The sequence below is a fragment of the Antedon bifida genome, chromosome 3 (assembly GCF_963402885.1).
Source record: "Antedon bifida chromosome 3, ecAntBifi1.1, whole genome shotgun sequence".
NCBI classification, from domain to species: domain Eukaryota; kingdom Metazoa; phylum Echinodermata; class Crinoidea; order Comatulida; family Antedonidae; genus Antedon; species Antedon bifida.
The window spans coordinates 8,701,691-8,723,328 of NC_136228.1; the positions used below are offsets into that span (position 1 = coordinate 8,701,691).

The window sequence follows — 21,638 nt, forward strand, 5'->3', positions numbered from 1 at the left end:
CTTAACTAGCGGATAACAATAAGTACCACATTTCTTATTCAGGCCTACAATGTTTTAACTAATCTTGATATGCGCTTTTCATCTTTTTAAAAAAACTTGTTTTACCATACTAGATTAAAAGACAAACTGAGACTCAGAAAACGTAATAATCTTACAAATTTCTCAGTGCCATGCATAGGACCACAAGTATGGAATGAACAGAATCAAGAATTTACAAAAAGTAAAGTCAATACATTACATCTAATCTGTATAAAAAACATCATATTATTAGTTTACATTTAATGTTAAATTAAGCAATTCACTTACTTGTTTTAGGTTAGTTCTACAGTTGTTAGAAATTGTCCTTGATCCGATTTTATTAAAGTAAAAATGATTCAAAATATTCAATTACAACATGTCAATAGAACATTTTGGGCTTTCTTTATTTACAATAATAATAGTAGGCATTACATAGCACTCGGATGATTTTATAGGATTTTTATCAACCATTCACACGGGATGTTCCATAATAGAAGCTAAATCTGCTCAACCATTGGAATAGAATAATGTTGGTGGTTTTGGAGGTTGCTATAGTACCACCACCAGTCTGAATGTGTTAAATGTAATGTAATGTTTTTTGTTAATTTAATGTTTTTTTTGTATATTTGTAAACTTTATTGGCTATAAGTAAGGATAAAATACTTATATTTTTGTTAATAAACAGTGCGCATACGATGCATACACAGGGAAGAGTATACACGTGTACGTTACGTTTCGTTGTTGAGATTTATTTACATGGTAATATTTTTTTCCAGTTGATTCGAAACATATAGAACTCAGTGCTTTAGCATAGGCTGTTGCAAGTCTCTATTTGCCCGGTATTTACCTATTGTGAACTGTTGAGTGAAAATGCTTAAATACATATTATTTAAAAATGAATAAAACATATTGATAATCACTAAGACATTTTTTTATAGTTGAGCTAAACTTACTCATTTGTTTTTACCGCTATCATCAGGACGTGTGTTCACGTCAATAATGTTGATTAATCTTTATGAATATTTATGAGTTACTAAATTATCAAAAACATGAATCCGTTAGTTAAGACAATAATAAGTGATAGAAAATCGAAAAAGCCAGCATAATGCCACTTAATTCTGCATCGGTTATTATATGTATGGATTAATATTGTTCAATTATTCAATAACTTTATATTAAATAAATTAATATCTAATAAAAAGCATTGATATACATTTTTAAAATCCAGTATTATGAAAGAAGTTCATCCAGACCTGGTTTAAAGCCATTTTGCCGGTGAAAGCACAGGGACTTTTCAGGAGTCTACGCATAGAACAAATAGGCTACCACAATGCAAATTATCAACTTAGTTAAAATTATGATTTTTGAATAAACTGAAAATTAGATTTTTTGTATGGCATAAGCGGCCACCCGAAAAATGTGTAGCAAGAAACAAAATTTACAAAAACACAATTTTGATACTTATTGTGCTTTATATACTGTATTAGCTTTATTTTGAAGCGGTTTTAAAAACAATTCTGTAAAGAACATTCCTGTGTTTTTTAGATGAGATGAGAAAACTACATAGATTTTGACCAACCATTTTCATATGATTTTTAAAATTTGTCTGAAAATCATAAATAATACTAAACCACCAGATCATAAAAAATAAAATAAAATTAAACTGGCGAATGAGAAAATATCGTGCATTATGTAATTTTGGCCCTCTATCTGCAGAACCTAAGCGGCCACTTTTCCCGGTCCCGAGGGTGGCCGCTTACGGGAGGTTCAATTGTAGTATGCCTAGACAAATACATTTGCTAGTTGGCTGAAACTTGAACTGATCATTCTTATTAGAAACCATGTAACTAATTTGAAATCCATTCTTTGTACAATTATTGTCATTAATCATAATTAAACTTACAGGAGGTGACAGCCTATATAAACGGTCACCGGGTACATCAAAGTGATTGATACTTTATAATATCAATAAATATGCAATGTAATTAATCCAAATGTTATCATTTGTAAAACTACAATTAAAGTGAATAATATGGGTAAAAATATAATAACAGTCACCAACAGAGCTAATAAACATTCGTTTGGCGGTTACTAATACTAGCTAATAGTGTTTTGATTCTCTTTTCTATTTGTATTGTTAGGCTCTGTCTACACTATCAAACTAGTTTGAAGTGTCCAAATAATTATGGTAGCGATATGCCCAAATATGGTAGTGATTTGACATCATCATGTCCATATATGGATACATCACATTTTCTGTCACATAGAATATTGTAGACAGAACTTCACGTTTCATTGCCCACTTTGATTTTCTGCTGTTGTATCATGGATAAAATAAGTATTTAAAAATTATTTTGTCCATGGTTGTATGTTATTTTTATGTTTATTTATGTCTTTTAGGTTGTAATCGAGGTATATCTGCTGATGGTCTATACCAGGATTCAGTCAAAGAAAATAAATTGAGGCAGTAAGTTATTCCTTTTGTTGTCTCTTATTCAACTTTTTTCCAACGTATTCTTTCTACTTAGGACTGTATGTACAGCCTACACATAGTGCCTAAATAATCTCTGGATACGATATTATTGTGGCATATCTCAGCCTCAAATGGTTTTAGTTTATTTGTCTTACCACACTGGTATACAATATTCAAATATATAGACCTACTGTTTAAATATATTTATTCCAAGCTTTCGTTTCCATTATTTTTTTCCGATGACCATACGATAACCAATCTCTGTAGTTTGACTTAGCGTATCCGGATATTCACCCCCTGGACATTTACCCCCCGGAAAACTACCCCCCGGACAACCACCACCTGGACAACTACCCCCTTAGGACAACTACCCATTTAGGACAACTACCCCCCGGACAAATACCCCCCGGACAACTACCCCCGGACAACTACCCCCTTAGGACAACAACCCCCTTAGGACAACTACCCCCTGGACAACTACCCCCCGGACAATTACCCTTAGGAACAATTACCCCCCTGACAATTACCCCCGGACAATTACCCCCCGGGTAATTACCCCGCGGACAACTACCTCTGACACAATACTCCCCGTAGGACAACTACCTCCTGAACCTGGACAATACTCCGAGGGCAAATAATCATTTAGGACAACTACCTCCGTAGGACAACTACCCCCTGGACAACTACCCCCCGGACAATTACCCCCTAGGAACAATTACCCCCCTGACAATTACCCCCCCCCCCCCACATCGGGTAATTACCCCGCGGACAACTACCTCTGACACAATACTCCCCGTAGGACAACTACCTCCTGGACCTGGACAATACTCCGAGGGCAAATAATCTTTTACCTCCGTAGGACAACTAACCACTGGACAACTACCACCCAGACAACTATCCCTTTAGAACAACTACCCCCCGGACGGACAACTACCACCCAGACCATTCAACAACCTGACTCTGCAACAGTATATAATAGGAATTAATAACTATATTTTAATTCGTTACTTTGACGAATTACTATTCATTATTGTAAACAAAAGTAAAAGATTGAACATAAATATAGTCCTAAGGGAGGGGGTAGTTGTCCGGGGGTAGTTGTCCGGGGGTAGTTGTCCGGGGGTAGTTGTCCGGGGGTAGTTGTCCGGGGGGTAGTTGCCCGGGGGTAGTTGACACATGAAACACAATTTAAATATGGCTAATACAATAATAAAATGTATATGTGGCTTGTCATAATGCTACTAGAGTCATACGAATAGTTTAGATAAAATAGGAGAATGTGTTGCTAGGTTTATTTCAATTAATTGCCAGAAAAACAGTATTTTGCATTGAAATATTTAGTTGATGGAAAATAATGTTAAACTTTGAAATAATTGCGTCAATGGTTTTATAAATTTTTACATCTATTTTGTATAAAGAGATACAGAAAGACCTCCCAATAAATCTGACCTTGTAAATAGGTCATTTGAGGTCAAAAGGGGTCAGAATGCAAAACAGGACAGGTCCCCACTTTACTACAACTATTAATGTTTGATCAAAATTTACAAGATAGTTCATAAAAAATTCTCAACAATTTTCATTTTTTACCTATAGTGTTACCTTAGCAACCATTTCTATGTGTAACTAAGGAAAGTAATTTGTTTAAAAACGTAAAAAAATGGCGTTTTTAAGAATACAAAGAATTTATTGCATTTGTAATTTTTCTCAATTTTACTTCTACTGCATTCTAATAATCTTAAAGTGATGACAAACTTGACCTTGTAAATTCATTCATTTTGAGGTCAAATGAGGTCAACATTTTACCATAGTAACTGTTTCTATGCGAAAATATTTTAAAAATAAGGGGTTTTTCATAAATACAAAACATTTTTTCTACATAGTTTTACATTTCTTCTTTTTGCCAAATTTACTTTAAATACTGAATCCTAATAATCTCAGAAATAAAGTCTTGACAAATCTGAATAAAGGTAAAAAATTGACCTTTAGTGTTATCTTAAACCTGTTTACGTAACTAAGGATAATTTTTTTTTAAAAATAAAATAAGAAATACAATAAACATGGACCTCTAATTCATAGGTCCATGCAATAAGTATCACATTTTTCGGGTGGCCGCTTACGGGAGGTCATTTTAAATCAAACAAAAAATTTCATTTCATCAGAACAAACAGGCTTTTCAAATTGCGTCCGTTAAGGGAGGTGCCCGCTGTAAATAAAATAATATGGGGTTTTCATGAATAAAAATAATCACAGAAGAAAGTCCTTACGAATATGACCTTGTGAAACGGTAATTTGAAAATGCAAATAAGGCATGGGTGGGGGCTTTGAGAAAGGGGGAGGGGGTGGGATGGAGGAGTTTGAATCCGTCTATTGGTTGGGCGATGGTAGCGGCAGTATGGGTGGTGCTTGAATGCATGCATTTGACACTCTATAGTGGATGATCGACCAAAGTGTTGCAGTTTATATTTTTGTGGTTATTGTCGGGGGGTGGGGGTGGTGGTAGTCGAAAGTGGTGGTGGATGGGCATGTGGGATCTGCTTAGGTTAGCAAATAAAAGAAGTAAAAAAATGAAAGAGGAGCTTCAAAATAAGAGAGGAGTAATCTGTTGCAAAGATTAAAATTCTGATAATTTATTCAAATTTTCAGAGGATATAACCTATAAAATGACATTAAAACTGGGAATTACAGAATCTATAATTAAAATTATTGTTTTTTTTTCTTACAACACAACTAGAACTATATAAAACATTAAGAATTTTTCTGACCAAAGAGTTTCAAATCAGATAATCAAAGAAAATAAAATGTTTTTACTAATATACCATGTTTTTTTTTTATAAAAATGCCTATGTTTCTCGCAACACTGCTTGTAGATTTTTAATTTACCCCAGTATTTTATTTTAGAAATCAATTATTAAACCTTAGAACAACCTATTTCTAATAAATCAGCTAAAAAAATACACCACTTTGGGCGTTATGGTGAAGTAAAGTTTAGTTGCATTTAACAATTTAAAAAAAGTGAAAAACACCCCTTTTTAAATAAATGGTATCTCCCAAAGTATAAAATCAAAAATATAAAAAAAATTATGAAACAGGTACACAATGCATTGTTATTATGCATACACTAATTATTATTTGTAATTAAATGAACAAAACAAAAATATCGTTCATCAAAGTAGTACCAATATCCATTTTAAAAAACCTTAAAAAAGGACAAAATTTGTCAAAAATACAAATTTGGCCGTTTCCATGGAAATATATGTGTGAAATAAAAAATACTTCATATTTGATTTCTCTCAACACATATATAGCCATGTGCAAAATTTTAAAGAAATCCATTTTTTTGAGTCTGCCACTATTTTTGATATTTCTTTGATTCTTACAGACAATGGTTCTTAAGTATTGTACACCTTCAATACCATGACAAGATTGTCTGTTCAGTTTATACATTATTGTAAGTATACCCTTCTTTTACTAAAACAATTAAGTATAAATTATGAGTTTATTAATAATTCAGAAACTGATTTTCGCTTAAGGTGGGTCCAGAATATAAATGTAGGACAAAATATTTATTTGTTATTCTATTCATTTACTAAATCTTCCAGGTTGATACTCTCATCGTATTCGATCTTTCTTTTGGATCTCTTTCCTAAAAGTTCGCCTAGGTTCTCCGGTGCATGTCCTATGGGAACGGCCACTTTGACACCCAAGTGCTCCTCCGAGATGATTGTTTCGGCTGGTATATCCTTTGCTGCAACAACACTTTTCCCCAACTAATAAAATAAGAAACACAATAATGGTGAGGTCGTTAATTTATATGATTCAAGCAAAACAAAACTTTTGTTTTCTTGGACTGTGATATCTTTGCTTATAAGCATCCTAGTCATAGGATACAACCTATGTGGTCTAATGGGTAAGATTCCATGCTATTGATCTGAAGATCCTGATCAAGGTTTGCACAACATACAATATTTTGCTAATGCTGATTTAATATTTTATTATGTGATTAATTTAGGCCGATTTTCCACAAAGACTTACTTTGTTGTACGTTGGCAGTTCACATTCTCTCATCTCCTTCACGGGTGACCCAAACGAGCGTTCTACAATTCGGATTTGTCTGATGAGGTCAGCCAACTCATCAGGTTCTAAAAAAAGTGTAAATATTTGTTCAATTTACTTTATTAATTATATTTATTCTTCTATATTATTATTAATGAAACATGTGCGAGTGAGTGGCCGAGCAGTGAAGACAGTGGAATTACGTAGCCATAACATCGGCAAGGGTTCGAGGCTAACTCACTCCATGGTTTTGGTGGTAGAATGAGTGTTCTCGGATAAGGACTATAAAGCATAGTTCCACTTTAAAGAACCTAGTACATCTTTTGAGAAGATTAGGGCGTTACCCCGGTGTACTAGTACACACACAGCCACTGATCATACTGGGCCCTCTGGGTCAATTCAATTCAACCATGTTGCGACTATACTCAAATGAGTAGAGGAAGATGATTATAATGAAAAATGTTTTACAATGTAGATAATCAAACAAATCACCATGACGTGACGTAAGATAGTTACCTAGAGAGGCTTCGTGATCATTTCCCTTCCATGATTTGTCCATCGTTATGTGTCTCTCTACGACCTTTGCTCCCATGGCAACAGCTGCGATTGTTATGGGCATACCACGTTCATGACCTGAATAGCCCACAGGAATGTCTGGAAATTCTTTACGATAGACCTATTACACCAGAAAATTTGCATTGATAATAAAGTTGTACTATAATGTGTGAATGCTTTTTGAAATTCTACTGTAGTGTCTGCATGCTTTTTGGTATTCAGTGACAAAACAACCCAAGGAATAAAAATCCTGCAATGTTGAATTTAAGACACAAGAGAGGAGTGGGGTTTGTTAAGTTAGCAAAAGAAATTGCTACACCAAAGTTTGCGATAACATGGCTAGTAGAATTTAAGAAGTTAATATGTAATTTTAAATTGGGAGTTTGCACCATTGTGGACTGAAAATATAATATAATTGTTCATACATCCATTGTTCGCAGATGTACATCTTCGGGAGCCAAAGGGTAAGCACTTGTACACTGAAGAAAACAGAAGTTTTCGTTGAAAGGTTTCACGGTTTTGTATACCTGAAAAAAAAAGATAGCATATATTATGTGAAATTATGCCGTTACAGTTAAGATTACACCTTTTATTTGGAATGCTACAATGTGCACCCTTAATAGGGGTGTCTCCTGAAAAGGGAACACTGTAGCTGTAGTGTAAATCATTGCATTTGTTTGCTTGACAGGAAAGTGTCCCCTTAAAGATATATTGTCCACCAAAAACATGAAAAATTAAGATTAATTAAATCAGACTTTGAATATGTTATTTTGTAGTTTTAATAAAGTTAATCACTTCCGTAGAAAAAAAAACACAAAAAAATAATGTTCTCACTTATAAAATGACAAAATAAATGCTTAAATTCAACCAATTACAGTTTTTTCAGGTAAATACATTTTTTAGGTGACATTAAAATGGCATATTCAACAACAATTTTGTTAAGAATTATTATTTCAGGGGGAAATACATCTTTAATACTAAATAAGGATGTCTCATGAATAGAGGATGGCTGTAGTGTTCAAACTCACTCTTCTACCTCCAATTATAGAAAATATTGAATTAGTTATATAATTACTTTCTTCATAGTTTCAAGCGTTTGCATTCCTGATGATATTACCATTGGACGGCCCATCTTAGCAGACTTAGCAAGGAATTTTAAATTATTTGTATCGCAAGAAGCGATCTTGAAAAATGGTACATTAAGCTCATCGAGGAATTCTTGTGCAGCCTTTAAAAAAAAAGAAAAAATTATTTGTTAATATAAAGAGGACAGGGTTGGCCAATTGTATATAGGCCTAGTAGTACAGTTTCAATGAATTTGGTATTTACTCCATAGGTTTAAATTAATTATTGATAGGTAAAAATATAGAATTTCATTATTTTTCCTAAAATCATAAATTTGGTATTTATATATTACTTCATCCATGCCAGATGCTGTAAAAAATATTCCAAGCTCTTCGGCATATGCCTTCAATTGCCTGTACTGGTCATGACTGAACTCCAAGTACCGTTTGTGTTCCCCATAAGTTTTCCCCCAGGAATGTTTAGAAGTGTATGGCTTAGCTAATGCTGCCTTGTTGAATTTACAGTTCAACTCGCTTTTCTGGAACTTGGCACAGTCTGCTCCTGCTTCCTGGAATAAAATGTAGATAAAAAATAATGAACATCATTAATTTGATAATTAATATAATTTGTTGTAAATCTTAATTGAATACATTACCAAATGTGACTGTCACTGTTAGATTAGCCTACTACTTCTAGCTAAGCTAGGCGTAGTAAAGACCGGGCAACTTCACAGCATATCACCACTGGGAGCCGGCGGTGTTTTGAGTGCCAATTATCTTATGGACAGAGCAGAGAGGTGGTCTGGATCTGGATCTGGATGGATACTGACGAAGGACCACATGGGTATATGCGTCAGGGGGTGCGTCTCTCGGTGTGCAAACATTATACTTAACTGAATTTTTTTTATTTTTTTTTAATTTATTAATTTCACAACTTCACTAAACTGACCAAACAATAATGAAAAAACAAACAAATCAACGTCCATACATTAATACACATAAATCGATTGCTGCATTAAATTGAAGCCCATGACTTGGCAGTACATGCAATTAGGTGGTGCAATAGTGATTGTGCAATCATCTATGTTTGTCCAAAGTGTTGATTTAAAGATTTGTAATGATGATGCTTGTTTAATGCATTCTGGAAGTACATTCCATGCTCTTACAGTACGCGGGAAAAAAGAATATTTGTATTTGTCTATTGAGTATCTCGCATTTGACAAGTTAAAATTATTGGAGTTTCGCAACACTCTTGTATGGATATTACTTGTGTATGAAGGTAGTATTATGGCTGTTTTTCCATGCCATGTTTTGTATAGAAGAGATTGTCTGGCAACAAATCTTCTATGTTGAAGAAGTGGCCATTTTAACTGTTTATTAATCTCTGTAATGCTACTATTTCTGTCATAATTTTTTGTCACATATCTGGCTGCTTTGTTTTGAATTGATTGTATCTATATATAAATTATGGTTAATTCTGACATAGGCGAGCACAATGCAAAAACTTCGGTACAAATCTCCGCCTTGGATACCTACCTTATCTATCTCAGATGTACCGCGAAACGTAGATTTGATAACATTAGTTTTCACATCGACGCTATTGTTCCACTTTTGTGTTTTACAACGACAAAATTTAGCGTTACCTATCGAAATTTGTGGATATCACAGGGTTATTTTCACACACTCGCGCTGTTGTTCAACTGGCTTCCGGGTACGTCACTGCCGGCAAAATGGCCGTTGGTGGCGCCATTCAATATTAAATAAAAAAATATTTTAGTGGTTCAACGTATCGTGAACTACTGAAATTAATTTGTTTTAGATATTCAACTAATCAATTATATTGATTAAAGACATTTACTTTACGTGAACTACAATTTGTTTTAGTAATTTAACTTTTATTGAAGGCCTTACTTTTATGTGAACTACAATGTGATTTTAGTGATTCAACTGAATCGTGAACTACAATTTATTTGTTTTAGATATTCAAATATCAATTATAAAGGCCTTTACTTTACGTGAAATACAATTTGTTTTAGTAATTTTACTAATTATTTATGCTATTTATTAATCATTTTATCAAATTTAGGTGCGATTCAATGTTACTATAGGAGGCAAGGCCTACCAGGGAAACACCTTTACTGTTTATCGATTATTTCTGTTGCTTGCTCTATTTATAATTACAGTATAAATGGTGTCTACTATGACCGAAATATAAGTAGGCTACGACAGTTGTTATTTGATCATTTTGTTCCAAAATTAACAAGATGCTGCATGTCATGATATATTGTGATACAAATGTTAAAGCCCCGCTCACTGTCACCCACGTTGATAAACTATGCTTTTGGTCTCTTGTTACGGTCACGTTAGAGACTGTTTCAGTGATTGATGACCCCTATTAACGGTTTCCTCCTGTGTGTAACGTTCAGATAATATATATAATAATATAATATACGTATACTGTTCTTTACAATTATATTATTTGCATTAATACCAATTGTTGTAATACCAATTGTTGAAAGTTTTTACATCATTACAGGGAGAATTAATGTACATTTTGTTTACAAATAAATAAATCTATTGAGTAACTTTTCCCCTTTACATTCCTAACCACCGATTGCTGTCAATTGTCCATACATCATTACTGACAGGGGACGTAATCAATCATAATTGGTATACATTTCGCGTCTTACCAAACTTATTTTCAGTACAGGTTCAAATCTCACACACACAAGACCGAATATAATAATTAGCATATATTGTTCTCTATTCGTACATTTTTTAAACTCTAATTTGCTATATTACCCTGGAAGCGATATTTTTGGCGTACCTAATTTATGGACCACCATGAAACATCACAAAATAAACATACATTACTCATTAGTCATATGCATAGGTGTCACCCGGGCTTCAATTTCCAGAAGCGGAAAACTAGAGGGTGCGCGAGCGAAGCGAGCGAACCCTCTAGTTTTATTAATTTGTTTTAGTTGATATGGATCCCATACTGTCTGCGCATATTCTAGTGTTGGCCGAACAAATGTCGTGTATGATTTATTTTTAATTTCAACAGGACAATTGTGAAAATTCCTTCTTAACATGTTTAATGTATTATTTGCTGTTTTTGTAATCTTATCAATGTGAGCTCCCCATGTTAGGTTATGGGTAAGTTCCACTCCAAGATATCTAAGTTGTTTTGTTGATTGAAGTGTAACATCATGCATTGTATATTCATACTGTTGATTATTTTTTCTATTACTTATTTTAATTACTTGGCATTTGTTAGGATTAAATTTCATTTGCCATTTTTCAGACCATGCCACTACCTTATCGAGATCTTTTTGGAGTTGCTTGGCATCATTGTTATTTTCGACGGATTTAAATAAAATACAATCATCAGCAAATAATTTCATTTCCGAAGTATTATTTTCTGTAATGTCGTTAATGTAAAGTAAAAACATGAGGGGTCCTAAAACTGTACCCTGTGGTACTCCTGATTTTACTTTATTGGATGTGTATCCATCCATAACTACCGATTGGGACCTATCGACTAACCATGATTTTATCCAATTATGTGTACAACCTCTTATTCCATAATAATTAACTTTGTATAAAAGCCTTTGATGAGGGACCATGTCAAATGCTTTTGAAAAATCAAGTACTATACAATCGGTGATTTTCTTTACATCCATGTTTTTTGTTAATATTTCTATTGTATTAATTAATTGAGATTCACAACTATGGCCTTGTCTAAATCCATGTTGATTAATATTTAGTATATTTCTTTTTTCTAGGTGATCCATAACATTACTAAATATTACATGTTCCATAACTTTACAAGTCACACATGTAAGAGACACAGGCCTATAGTTAACTGGTAATGATCTATCACCTTTTTTAAATAAGGCTGTTACATTTGCTTCCTTCCAATCATGTGGCACTTCCCCTTCCTCTAAAGACTGCTGAAATATTTCAGTCAGGATGGGTGCCACAAGATCTGCATTGTCTTTAATAATTTGTGTCGGAATCCTATCTATACCAATTGCTTTTTTGGGATTAAGTTTACTTAATAATTTGAATATTCCATCCGTATTAATTATAATTTCAGGCATATTTGGATATGGACTTTGGCCTTTGTCTGGAATATTCCTAGTATCTTCATTGGTAAATACTTTCTGAAATTGTTTAGATAACATTTCTGCTTTATCCTTTCCTTCAGTTGCAAATTTACCGTCTGTTTGCAGAGATGAGATTCCAACTCTATCTCGTCTTAGATCTTTTACGAATGTATATAGTTTTTTAAGTGCACCACCACTATTTTCAATTTCATCGAACAAGCTTGCGACATATTGGTCATATGCCTTTTTAATTTCAATTTTTATTGTTTTTTGGATACTTCTATACTGTCCCCAATCCTTAGCTAGTTTTGTTGTTTTGGCTTTTCTATATTTTTTTCTTCTAACACTCATAAGTTTTTTAACTTTATAGTTAATCCATGGTAGATTAGATTTATTACTTTTTTGGTTGGAACATGCTTGTTTACGATTTCTAAAATCCTGTTTTTAAAGCTTATCCAATTTTGGTTTACATTCAAATACCTTGTAAATTATTATATTCTTTAGTTGTTAATTCTATACATTTGATGTGAAGCCATGATTCACATTCGTCACAATTTATCGCTTTGTGATTACGAGCTACGGTTTTCTCACATACCCCACAAGGATGTTTAATGGGACCTGGGTTAGTTTCAATGTAGACTTGCCCCAAGTCTGTATTTATTGTCTTTTTTTTTATTTGTTTTTATTTCGACCGCGATTTTTGTCTGAAAATACACAAGTCTGTATTTATTGTCTTTTTTTTATTTGTTTTTATTTCGACCGCGATTTTTGTCTGAAAATACACTCAAGTAATACACGTATGAAACGCCATATGTGCAAAAATATTTATATTATTACAAAACTCCGTCTGGAGCCCAGACTAGTTTCAATGTCTCCTGCTAGAACTATTATTATAAGAATAAGAGATGTCTTTGGATGTTCGTTTGGAGGAGACGGAAAGAAGACATATCTCTTTTTCATTGTATTAAGTTCATTTGCAACAGAATTTAGATGTCCGATTCCATTTAGATGTCCGATTCCATTATTTTCACTAACCTTTTCTTTGATTTGGCCAGCAGTTTATACATAGGACAACCAAAATCGAGGCTAGAATTGTTATGCAGTGACGATAATGTATACCACTGATATTAACTTGATTTAGCTTAGGCCTGGTCCTATGCCTACTTTTTTGTAACCCCATTTTATTTGTTTATTACCTAATTTCACCAAATAATTCAGAAAGTAATTAATTTATTAATTGCCTACCTTTGCGACTTTGATTAACTTTTTTGCAGTTTCAATATCACCTTGGTGATTCTGACCAATTTCTGCGATGATAAAACAAGGATTATCACCACCAATTTTACGACCAGGTGCTAATTCAAATTCAAGAGGCATTATTACTTAGTTTATAAAACCGGTGGTGCGTTTGCTTGGGTTGATTGGCGACGTGGTGGTAAATGTAGTGTACCGTGCTGAACAGCAGTTTATATTTTAATCATAACCTTGTCGTATTCGAATGGGACTTTTCCGTGGAGTATTGTTAGGCCACGCCCACTATGCGCAGTGGAATTTTGTACTCAACGGAAACGTGTAACTCGAATACGTATCAAAGGAAAACGTGCTTAACGATTCAAAAACACGTGTATACTAGCTCTATGATGGCGAACACAACACTTAAATCGTTTTTGGCAATTTATTTGTTGAACGTGATGGCGATGATGAGGACGATCAACGTATTGCCGTCTGTGCTGTTTTACTAAAGCGTGGTTCCCACTAGCGACGCAACGCAAGGACGTAACGCAACGCAAGTGAATTGACCAATCACAAGCGATGGCTTATACGCTTGTGATTGCTAACTGTCTATAACTTCGCTTGTCATTGGTTAAAACGCTTGCGTTGCGTTTACATCCTTGCGTTACGTTCTAGTGGGAACCAAGCTTAAAGTCAACGTACGTAACGTAGCAGCCTAATGAAAGCAAAACAAAAAAAAAGTCCTACTCACCTCACTCAGGCTCCAGTGGCAGAGCACGGCGGTGGGTGGGCAATTTAGGAGGGCAATTTAGGAGGGCCAGACTGGGTCTGTTATAGTAGGCCTACCTTCCCGATCATAGGCGTACAGGCTGTACTACAGCCCTACATTTGTCTACTCTGGCATATTATGCCCTAACCTGCCACTGCACCTAAACTAAGTCTAATGGTACCTTACTGCGGCCTATATATTATTATTTAGTGACTATAAAATAGCATAAAATAAAATTATAACCTACTAGACCGGCAGCCCAGAGACATTTGGTTAGATGAGCTAGGTACCAATATCTGACTATTTAAGTGTGTTGGGGGTCACTTGAAGTCAATGAAAATGGGAGTCTGCCGGGTACCCCCTGCTGCGTCTAGACCGGGGGGACCCCGAAATGTGCTAAAAAAATCGGCACCGGTTAGATGAGAGAGATACCACCTAATTTTACCACCACGGGATGCCCATTGGCATCCTTATACCAGTATCACAAACGACAGACTTTTTGTCTGCTGCAATAGGCCCGCCAGACCCTCCGAGGGAGGGCCTAAAATGGGGCTAGCATAGATGAGTGAGGTACCACTCAAAATTAATGCCAAATGAACAAGTTGTGTTCATACAATACGAAATGGATAACAACAGACTAATTGTCTGCTGCACTGCAAGTGCCAGACTCCCTAAAGTTAGACTAGAGACTCCCCTTCCCCCAACTAGCCCAGCCTAGATATTGTAGATACCACCAGCAACCAATTTTATATGATTTAGCACAATGTAAGCAATACCAAATGACCTATTACAGACTATCTGTACACTGCCTTGGCCCTGGCAGACCCCTCTAAAGTTAGACTAGAGACCCCCCTTTCCCCAACTAGCCCAGCTTAGACATTGTAGATACCACCAGCAACCAATGTTATATGATTTAGCACATTGTAAGCAATACCAAATTACCTATTACAGACTATCTGTACACTGCCTTGGCCCTGGCAGACTCCTCTAAAGTTCGACTAGAGACCCCATTTACCCCAAGTATAGCCTACCTTAGATATTGTAGATACCATCAGCAGTAAAAAAAAACCCAAAACAACATGTTTAATTGAATAAAGTTTAACTTTAATCGAACTAACACAAAACAATTGAAAATATATCCCATCAATGACGATAAAATGACCATTACCATTCTAAAGGGAAAAATAGTCTAAGAGTTTCACTTAAAACTTATATAAGCCAAATAATAAAAACTTTTCAACGTATGATATGGTTGGAATCTACCTAAAACATATTTTACTGACTAAACGCTGTAGTTTTACAGAAATAGGCCTACTGCACATACAATTTTAAGTAAAAAAAAAAACGATGTTGCCCAATGCTTTTTAGAAGAGTATAGTAATAATTTGTAACATAATGTGGTAATTACTATTAACATTTAAACATAAACCCAAACCCAGTAGTATTAAATAAATAACCTAATCAAAGTTTTCTTTTTATTTAAATATTACTTTATTATATTATATTATATATAATGTAACTGTAAAACTGTAGGCCTAGTTGTAGCCAAATTAGAAGAGTATATTAATATATTTTCAACAAGTACTGTAGCCCAATGCTTATTATAAAAGATTATACTAATTTTTTGTACCTTTTTTAATAGATCAGTACTACATAACTAGCCCAATGCTTATTAGAAGAGTATATTAATCATTATTTTGAACAAAGTTTGTGTATTAAATAAATAACTTTTACAATAAACTGGTTTCCAGAATCGGTATTACCCAAAAACCTTTTTGAAGATGTATCTGTGAGCGTTAGCGAAACCAACGAAGATGATATAAGTTCTGGGCAGGAATGGAGCGATGACACTGACAGTGAACTTGAGATGTTCTGGTTTTAGAAATTAGAAATTTACATACATACATAGTCATAGAGAAAAAAAACAATCTTATAGGCCTAGTTCTCCCGTTATACCGTTTTTATGGTTTTTATTTAATATAAATGTTTATATGTCCATGTCAATACAATTATCCAACTCTTACTAATGCAGCAAGGGCTACAATATAATATTTACTATAACATATACGTTTACATAGTAATATCCAGTATTTCGAGAGAGAAAAAAAATAAATCATCGTTTTGATTTAGCTTTTCGCGCTTTTTTTTGTATCCATGTATTTTGTCACTTTTCAGTAATTTGCCTTTGGATTTATATATATATATATATAAAACAAAAAAATATTTAAATAAAAAGAAAACTTTTATTGTAAAGGTTATTTATTTAATACTACTGGGTTTGGTCAGAATTATATTTAAATGTTAATTATATAGTACATAATAACAACATTATGTTACAAATTATTATTATACTCTTCTAAAAAGCATTGGGCAACAGATCGTTTTTTTACTTAAAATTGTACAGTATTACAGTAGGCCTATAAATAGTTCAGTATGTTGTACTGTCCCTAGAAAAAAGGTATTTAAAGTTATTTCTGTAAAACTACAGCGTTTAGTCAGTAAAATATGTTTTAGGTAGATTCAAACAATCTATGCATTGAAAAGTATTTATTATTTGGCTTGTATAAGTTTTAAGTGAAACTCTTAAACTATTTTCCCTTTAGAATGGTAATGGTAATTTTATCGTCATTGATGGGATATATTTTCAATTGTTTGAATTTGATAGGCTTAGTCGTAGTTGCAGGGCATTTTATCATTGTTGAATGTTTTGTTGTTAGCTTAAAGAGTCCCTTGAAAAACAAAAAATGAAGGACGGTTGAGAAGGTGTTTTCACACAGATCGCGAGGAAGTTTTATGATTATGCATACAGAGTAGTAGGAATTAGTCAAAGGGACAATACTTCTTTAATTGTTAAAATTGGTAAAAGAAGTAATGCTGGCGCCAACTAATTCAGCGACCTTTCTACAACCAAAGTATTTCTTTGTAACAAAATTTATTTTAAATGGAACGTTACAAAAATAATCCTCCGCTTTATCAGAGCATGAATACCTAATAACCAGACAAGAACGTATCTTTGTTACGTTTTACTATCAATCCATTTTCATCACGCAATCAATTTTTCAACAATATAGTAGTATAACAATAACATTTTGATTGAATAGTGAGGGATTAGTTACAGTTTGACTTTGAATAAACCATTGGTTTAAAAAAAACAGATTACCTCTAATGGATCAAGCATTTACACATAAACTTTGCGTTAAAAAAATTCACCGACAAACGAAAATAATATAGCCTATTCCTTTTAAATATTAGGCATATTGCAAAGGCCAATAATCGATTTGTCCATAATTATTACGTTTTGCCGGTAGATTTTTCATAATCTAATCCAATTTTTAGGCCAAATCATAATTGTCCGTATAGTTCTGTATTTCCGATGCGTGTGGTACCCTTTATCTTCACTTCCGTACGTCCGTAAATATTAGGCCGAATTTCCGTAGTAATAATAGAGTGTGGTTTAAACAACACCGTTGTAAAGTTTATAGTGGATAAATAAAAATTCAAGAGTTTTCAGAAATTCGCCTCTCTTTGAAATTGGTCCCTAACTCTGCAATGGAAACAGACATATTCTAGGTGACTCTGCTTACCCAAACCTTGCTTGGTGTCTTGTTCCTTTTCGGGATGATGGGCATTTAACCCCAGCTCAAAGAAGATATAATAAGACTCATGCTAGTATCAGGAGTGTTGTGGAGCGTGCATTTGGCCTTTTGAAAGGCCGGTTTGTACGTCTTCGCTACATTGATCAAAGGCACATCAGAACAATTGTAACAACAATTTTATCTGCTTGTGTTCTGCATAACATATGTATTTGTTCTCTCTTGTTTAAGTGAACCAACTATCTCTTTTAACAGTTCAATTTTCATTGATTCGTGTTCTCTTCTTTCTTTCTGTCGTTTTTCATTTTCAGCCAATTTATTCTTTTCCGACTCTCTTAAAAAATCCAGCAATTCAGTTTGCACATCTGGCTCTTTACACTTTTTTTGTATTCCTCCGCTTTCTTATTCCGGATACCGAACTACTTGAATCCGATTCTGTATTGCTAAGCGTTGAATTATTCTGGCCATCACTTTCTTCTACTACTTCTTCCTGTGGCAATGGGCATCCAGAACCTCCAGTGATGGGTGGGTTTATGTCATGCCTTTTGGCAACAATTTCATCTATTTCTTCAAAAGATTTGCGCTTGGCACCAGTCTTCTTCTTGTTGTCTCTGATGTCTTTGTGAGACTTCATGAGGCTACGCCATTTGCTTTCAATTTTATTCTGGGAGAAAAGGTAGCCTTTGGCATTCATTTCCTCTGTTATCACTTTCCACACATCCTTCTTCTTCTGTCTTGGATCTTCCAGATGTGATTCCTTTTCATGGTATAATGCAATAAGTAATTTAATGGCCTCGTTTGACCATGCTGTATATCTCCCACTTACATCAACCCCTGTTAAAAACAAAAAAATACTTTTCATATAGCATAAGCTAATATTTATAAAATTTCAAATACATAAAAGTAATTTATCTATGAATATACGTCTTATTGCTTTTCACTGTACAGTATAATAAAAATGATGAAACTGCTTTTACAACCAGTATTTGTCTTGTGCTTTTGTACGTTAAACAAGTTTGAAAAAACAATAAAGTTTATTTTCTTTACTGATATAATTTATTAAAATACCTGGAGCTTGCAGTTCATCATTGTCTGGCACACTGATTTCTGGCTTGTCTGGCACACTGATTTCTGGCTTTTCTGGCACACTGACTGCTGATAAAACAAAACTCCATTAATCCATAAATACTATAGTATTATTGTACATAAGCATCTAGGTCAGTGACATCAGAATTGAAGTTACACAGTATAATAAATTATAAAATCTGGATATGTAATTAGCTACTTTTCATTTAAACCATTTAGACAACCTTTGTCTTGGAAGTGGCAATCAACTCCCAACATGTCTCAGTTTTTTTAGTTGTTTGATCCTTCATGCTCTATGTTTATGTTTGCAGTACTGTATTACTATTATATTATACAGTTTTTTTAAATACCTGAAGCTTGTAAGCCCATTTCTTGATATCTCCTTAACACATTAAAAGCTAACTCAGCATCTGTTAAAACAAATAATATTTAAACTAAATGTTAATTAAATACAATTTGTATTGAAATTATCTATTAGAATCAGTATATGATAACACCCTGGTAGGATGACATAAAGTATTTTGCATGTAAGCTTATGGCAAGCCTCAGCTGTCTGAAGTATTCAAAATATTATATTATTATATCATTTTTTTATTATATTATATATTGTATTGTAATGAATTATACGTTTTGCATTATATTACTTGGTTTTAGCATTATATTATATCTATTTCTAATATATTATGTGAAAAATGTAACAAATTATTGACTTTTTGTATTATATTATTCGGTTTTGGCATTATATTATGAACATTTACTATTATATTATTAATAAAATACATTATATTATAATATAATTGTATTATATTAAACGCATTTACCTTACTTTATAACATACAACATTATTATATTATACGGATTCGTTAGTTATATTATTATTTTGTATGATGTTTATTATACGTCACGACTTATTTCAGTTCTTCTAACTCTTTCTCTCCCTCCCCCTGCTCACTAACAATCAGCGGCAGAATCTGAATTGTGTGACTGTTGAAGAATAACTAATTATTTTTACTACGTACTAGGCCTAGGCCTACTAGGGGATCTAGCCTAGACGTAGCTAGTTAGACAAGTGACCAAGGACCACCGGACAGCTACAACTAATACTACAATACAATAATACTACTACAATAACTAATACTGCTACTACCTAGGCCTAGCTAGTAGAGTACTAGGTAGCTACTACTAGGCTCTAGGGCGTATGTATGATGTTAACTACTAGGCCTAGGCCTACTAGTACTAGGCTAGGCCTAGACTTAAGTTGTAGTAGGCTAGGGCCGGGCCTGCTGCCTTAGGCTAGGCTACTACTACTACTTCTAGGCAGTCAGCCCATGATGGGTACGAGTAAGCCAAAATTTTGGATAAGTAAACCAAAATTTGGGTACGAGCGAGTTGGCATGGGTACGGGTTGACCTGTATCCTTCTAGCTAATTGTACTAGGCCTCAAGTAAGTCTACGCTACCCAGCTACAATATGGTTTATTTTGTTTTATAGCTTTATTGATAGCTGGGTTCAAATCTGGGTTGGGATGGCTTTTTGTCATTCAAAAACAGATTTCCTTATCATAATAAAATAATATATGAATTTATTTGTAATATTGTAATGTATACATAATATAAGTAATTGCCATTGCATTTATTATTATTTATTATATATTATACGGTTACCCCTTAATTATACTATAGTATAATTTCCTTGTTATATTTTACAATATTTTCTTCATAATTCTACAATTTTGTCTTTCACAGCACAAATTTATCATACTGAATCATCACACACCAAGTCTCATAAATTTCTACTGTATTTGTCCAAGCTACTCCAGCTACATGGTATTGCCTTGAGGCTAAACTACACGGTATACTGGCACTACCATTATTCCTGGCTCGTCAACCTGGACCACATAAGCACAGTTTCAGTTTCAGTTTATTTACCATTTCAATTTCTGAACATAAGAGATGAACAACTTATATGGATGGATAACCGTAAGAGCAAAGCTCGTTTACCGGTCACCCGTTAGTGCAGTAACATTACGGACAACATAAAGACAGGACAAAGGTGCAATACATGTGAACACTTGTGTTTGCAACCCCTTGGATAAAATAATATATTTATATAAAGGAGAAAGTTAGATATTATAATATTTCTTTTCGATCATACAATGATAATTTTAAAATTAATTAAATCCTAAGAAGTCATACTACTGATTCAAAATAGTGACTGACTTACACCCTGTGGTCAAGACTTGCTCTTATGCTTATTTCCACATACAGAGTACATAGGACTATTTTTATTCATAACTGTTGAATTGCATCCCAATACACAGTACCTATTGGTATTACAGTATAACTAAAAATACAAAGGCAACTAACACAGATAGTTCCATATATACAGTACTCTCTTATAAATAGATGTATCTCTCCAATCTACTCCCAACTACCTAATCTAATAATAGTACTATTAGCATACTACTATACACTTTGTAGACAAGAAGTAAGTTGTATACACCTAGAGGACTTATGGTAGTACAGTCGAACGCCCTCTCACTGGCCCGGTCAACATAATCTATACCTAGATTATTGCAGTAATTAAAGTACATTATTACAGAGATTTTTTTTTTGTTGCAGAAATCAAAGTTATGTGTATAGAAAGCAGTACTCGTATTAAAAACTAAGCAGGTTGTACTCT

The 21,638-nt window shown here is 33.7% G+C and overlaps 1 protein-coding gene across 1 annotated transcript; it reads right to left on the minus strand.

Annotated features, from left to right (window-relative positions):
- Positions 1-4,790: 4,790 nt before the first annotated feature.
- On the minus strand, positions 4,791-13,701 carry LOC144838813 (N-acetylneuraminate-9-phosphate synthase-like). The gene is made up of 7 exons (XM_078694309.1): positions 13,521-13,701; positions 8,517-8,732; positions 8,175-8,327; positions 7,525-7,626; positions 7,061-7,220; positions 6,524-6,630; positions 4,791-6,258 (listed from the first exon to the last, which is right to left on the minus strand). The coding sequence occupies exons 1-7, from the start codon at positions 13,650-13,652 to the stop codon at positions 6,067-6,069; spliced, it is 1,062 nt and encodes a 353-aa protein (XP_078550435.1). The 5' UTR covers positions 13,653-13,701; the 3' UTR covers positions 4,791-6,066.
- Positions 13,702-21,638: the final 7,937 nt, after the last annotated feature.

What these genes read in the sequence shown, in the direction of transcription:
- LOC144838813 (XM_078694309.1), bottom strand. Translation starts at nt 13,652, where the DNA reads ATGCCTCTTGAATTTGAATTAGCACCTGGTCGTAAAATTGGTGGTGAT. An exon ending in TACATCTGCGAACAATGGAT is followed by an intron (nt 7,221 to 7,524) that starts GTATGAACAATT and finishes CTGGTGTAATAG; the next exon opens with GTCTATCGTAAAGAATTTCC. An exon ending in TGATCACGAAGCCTCTCTAG is followed by an intron (nt 6,631 to 7,060) that starts GTAACTATCTTA and finishes CACTTTTTTTAG; the next exon opens with AACCTGATGAGTTGGCTGAC.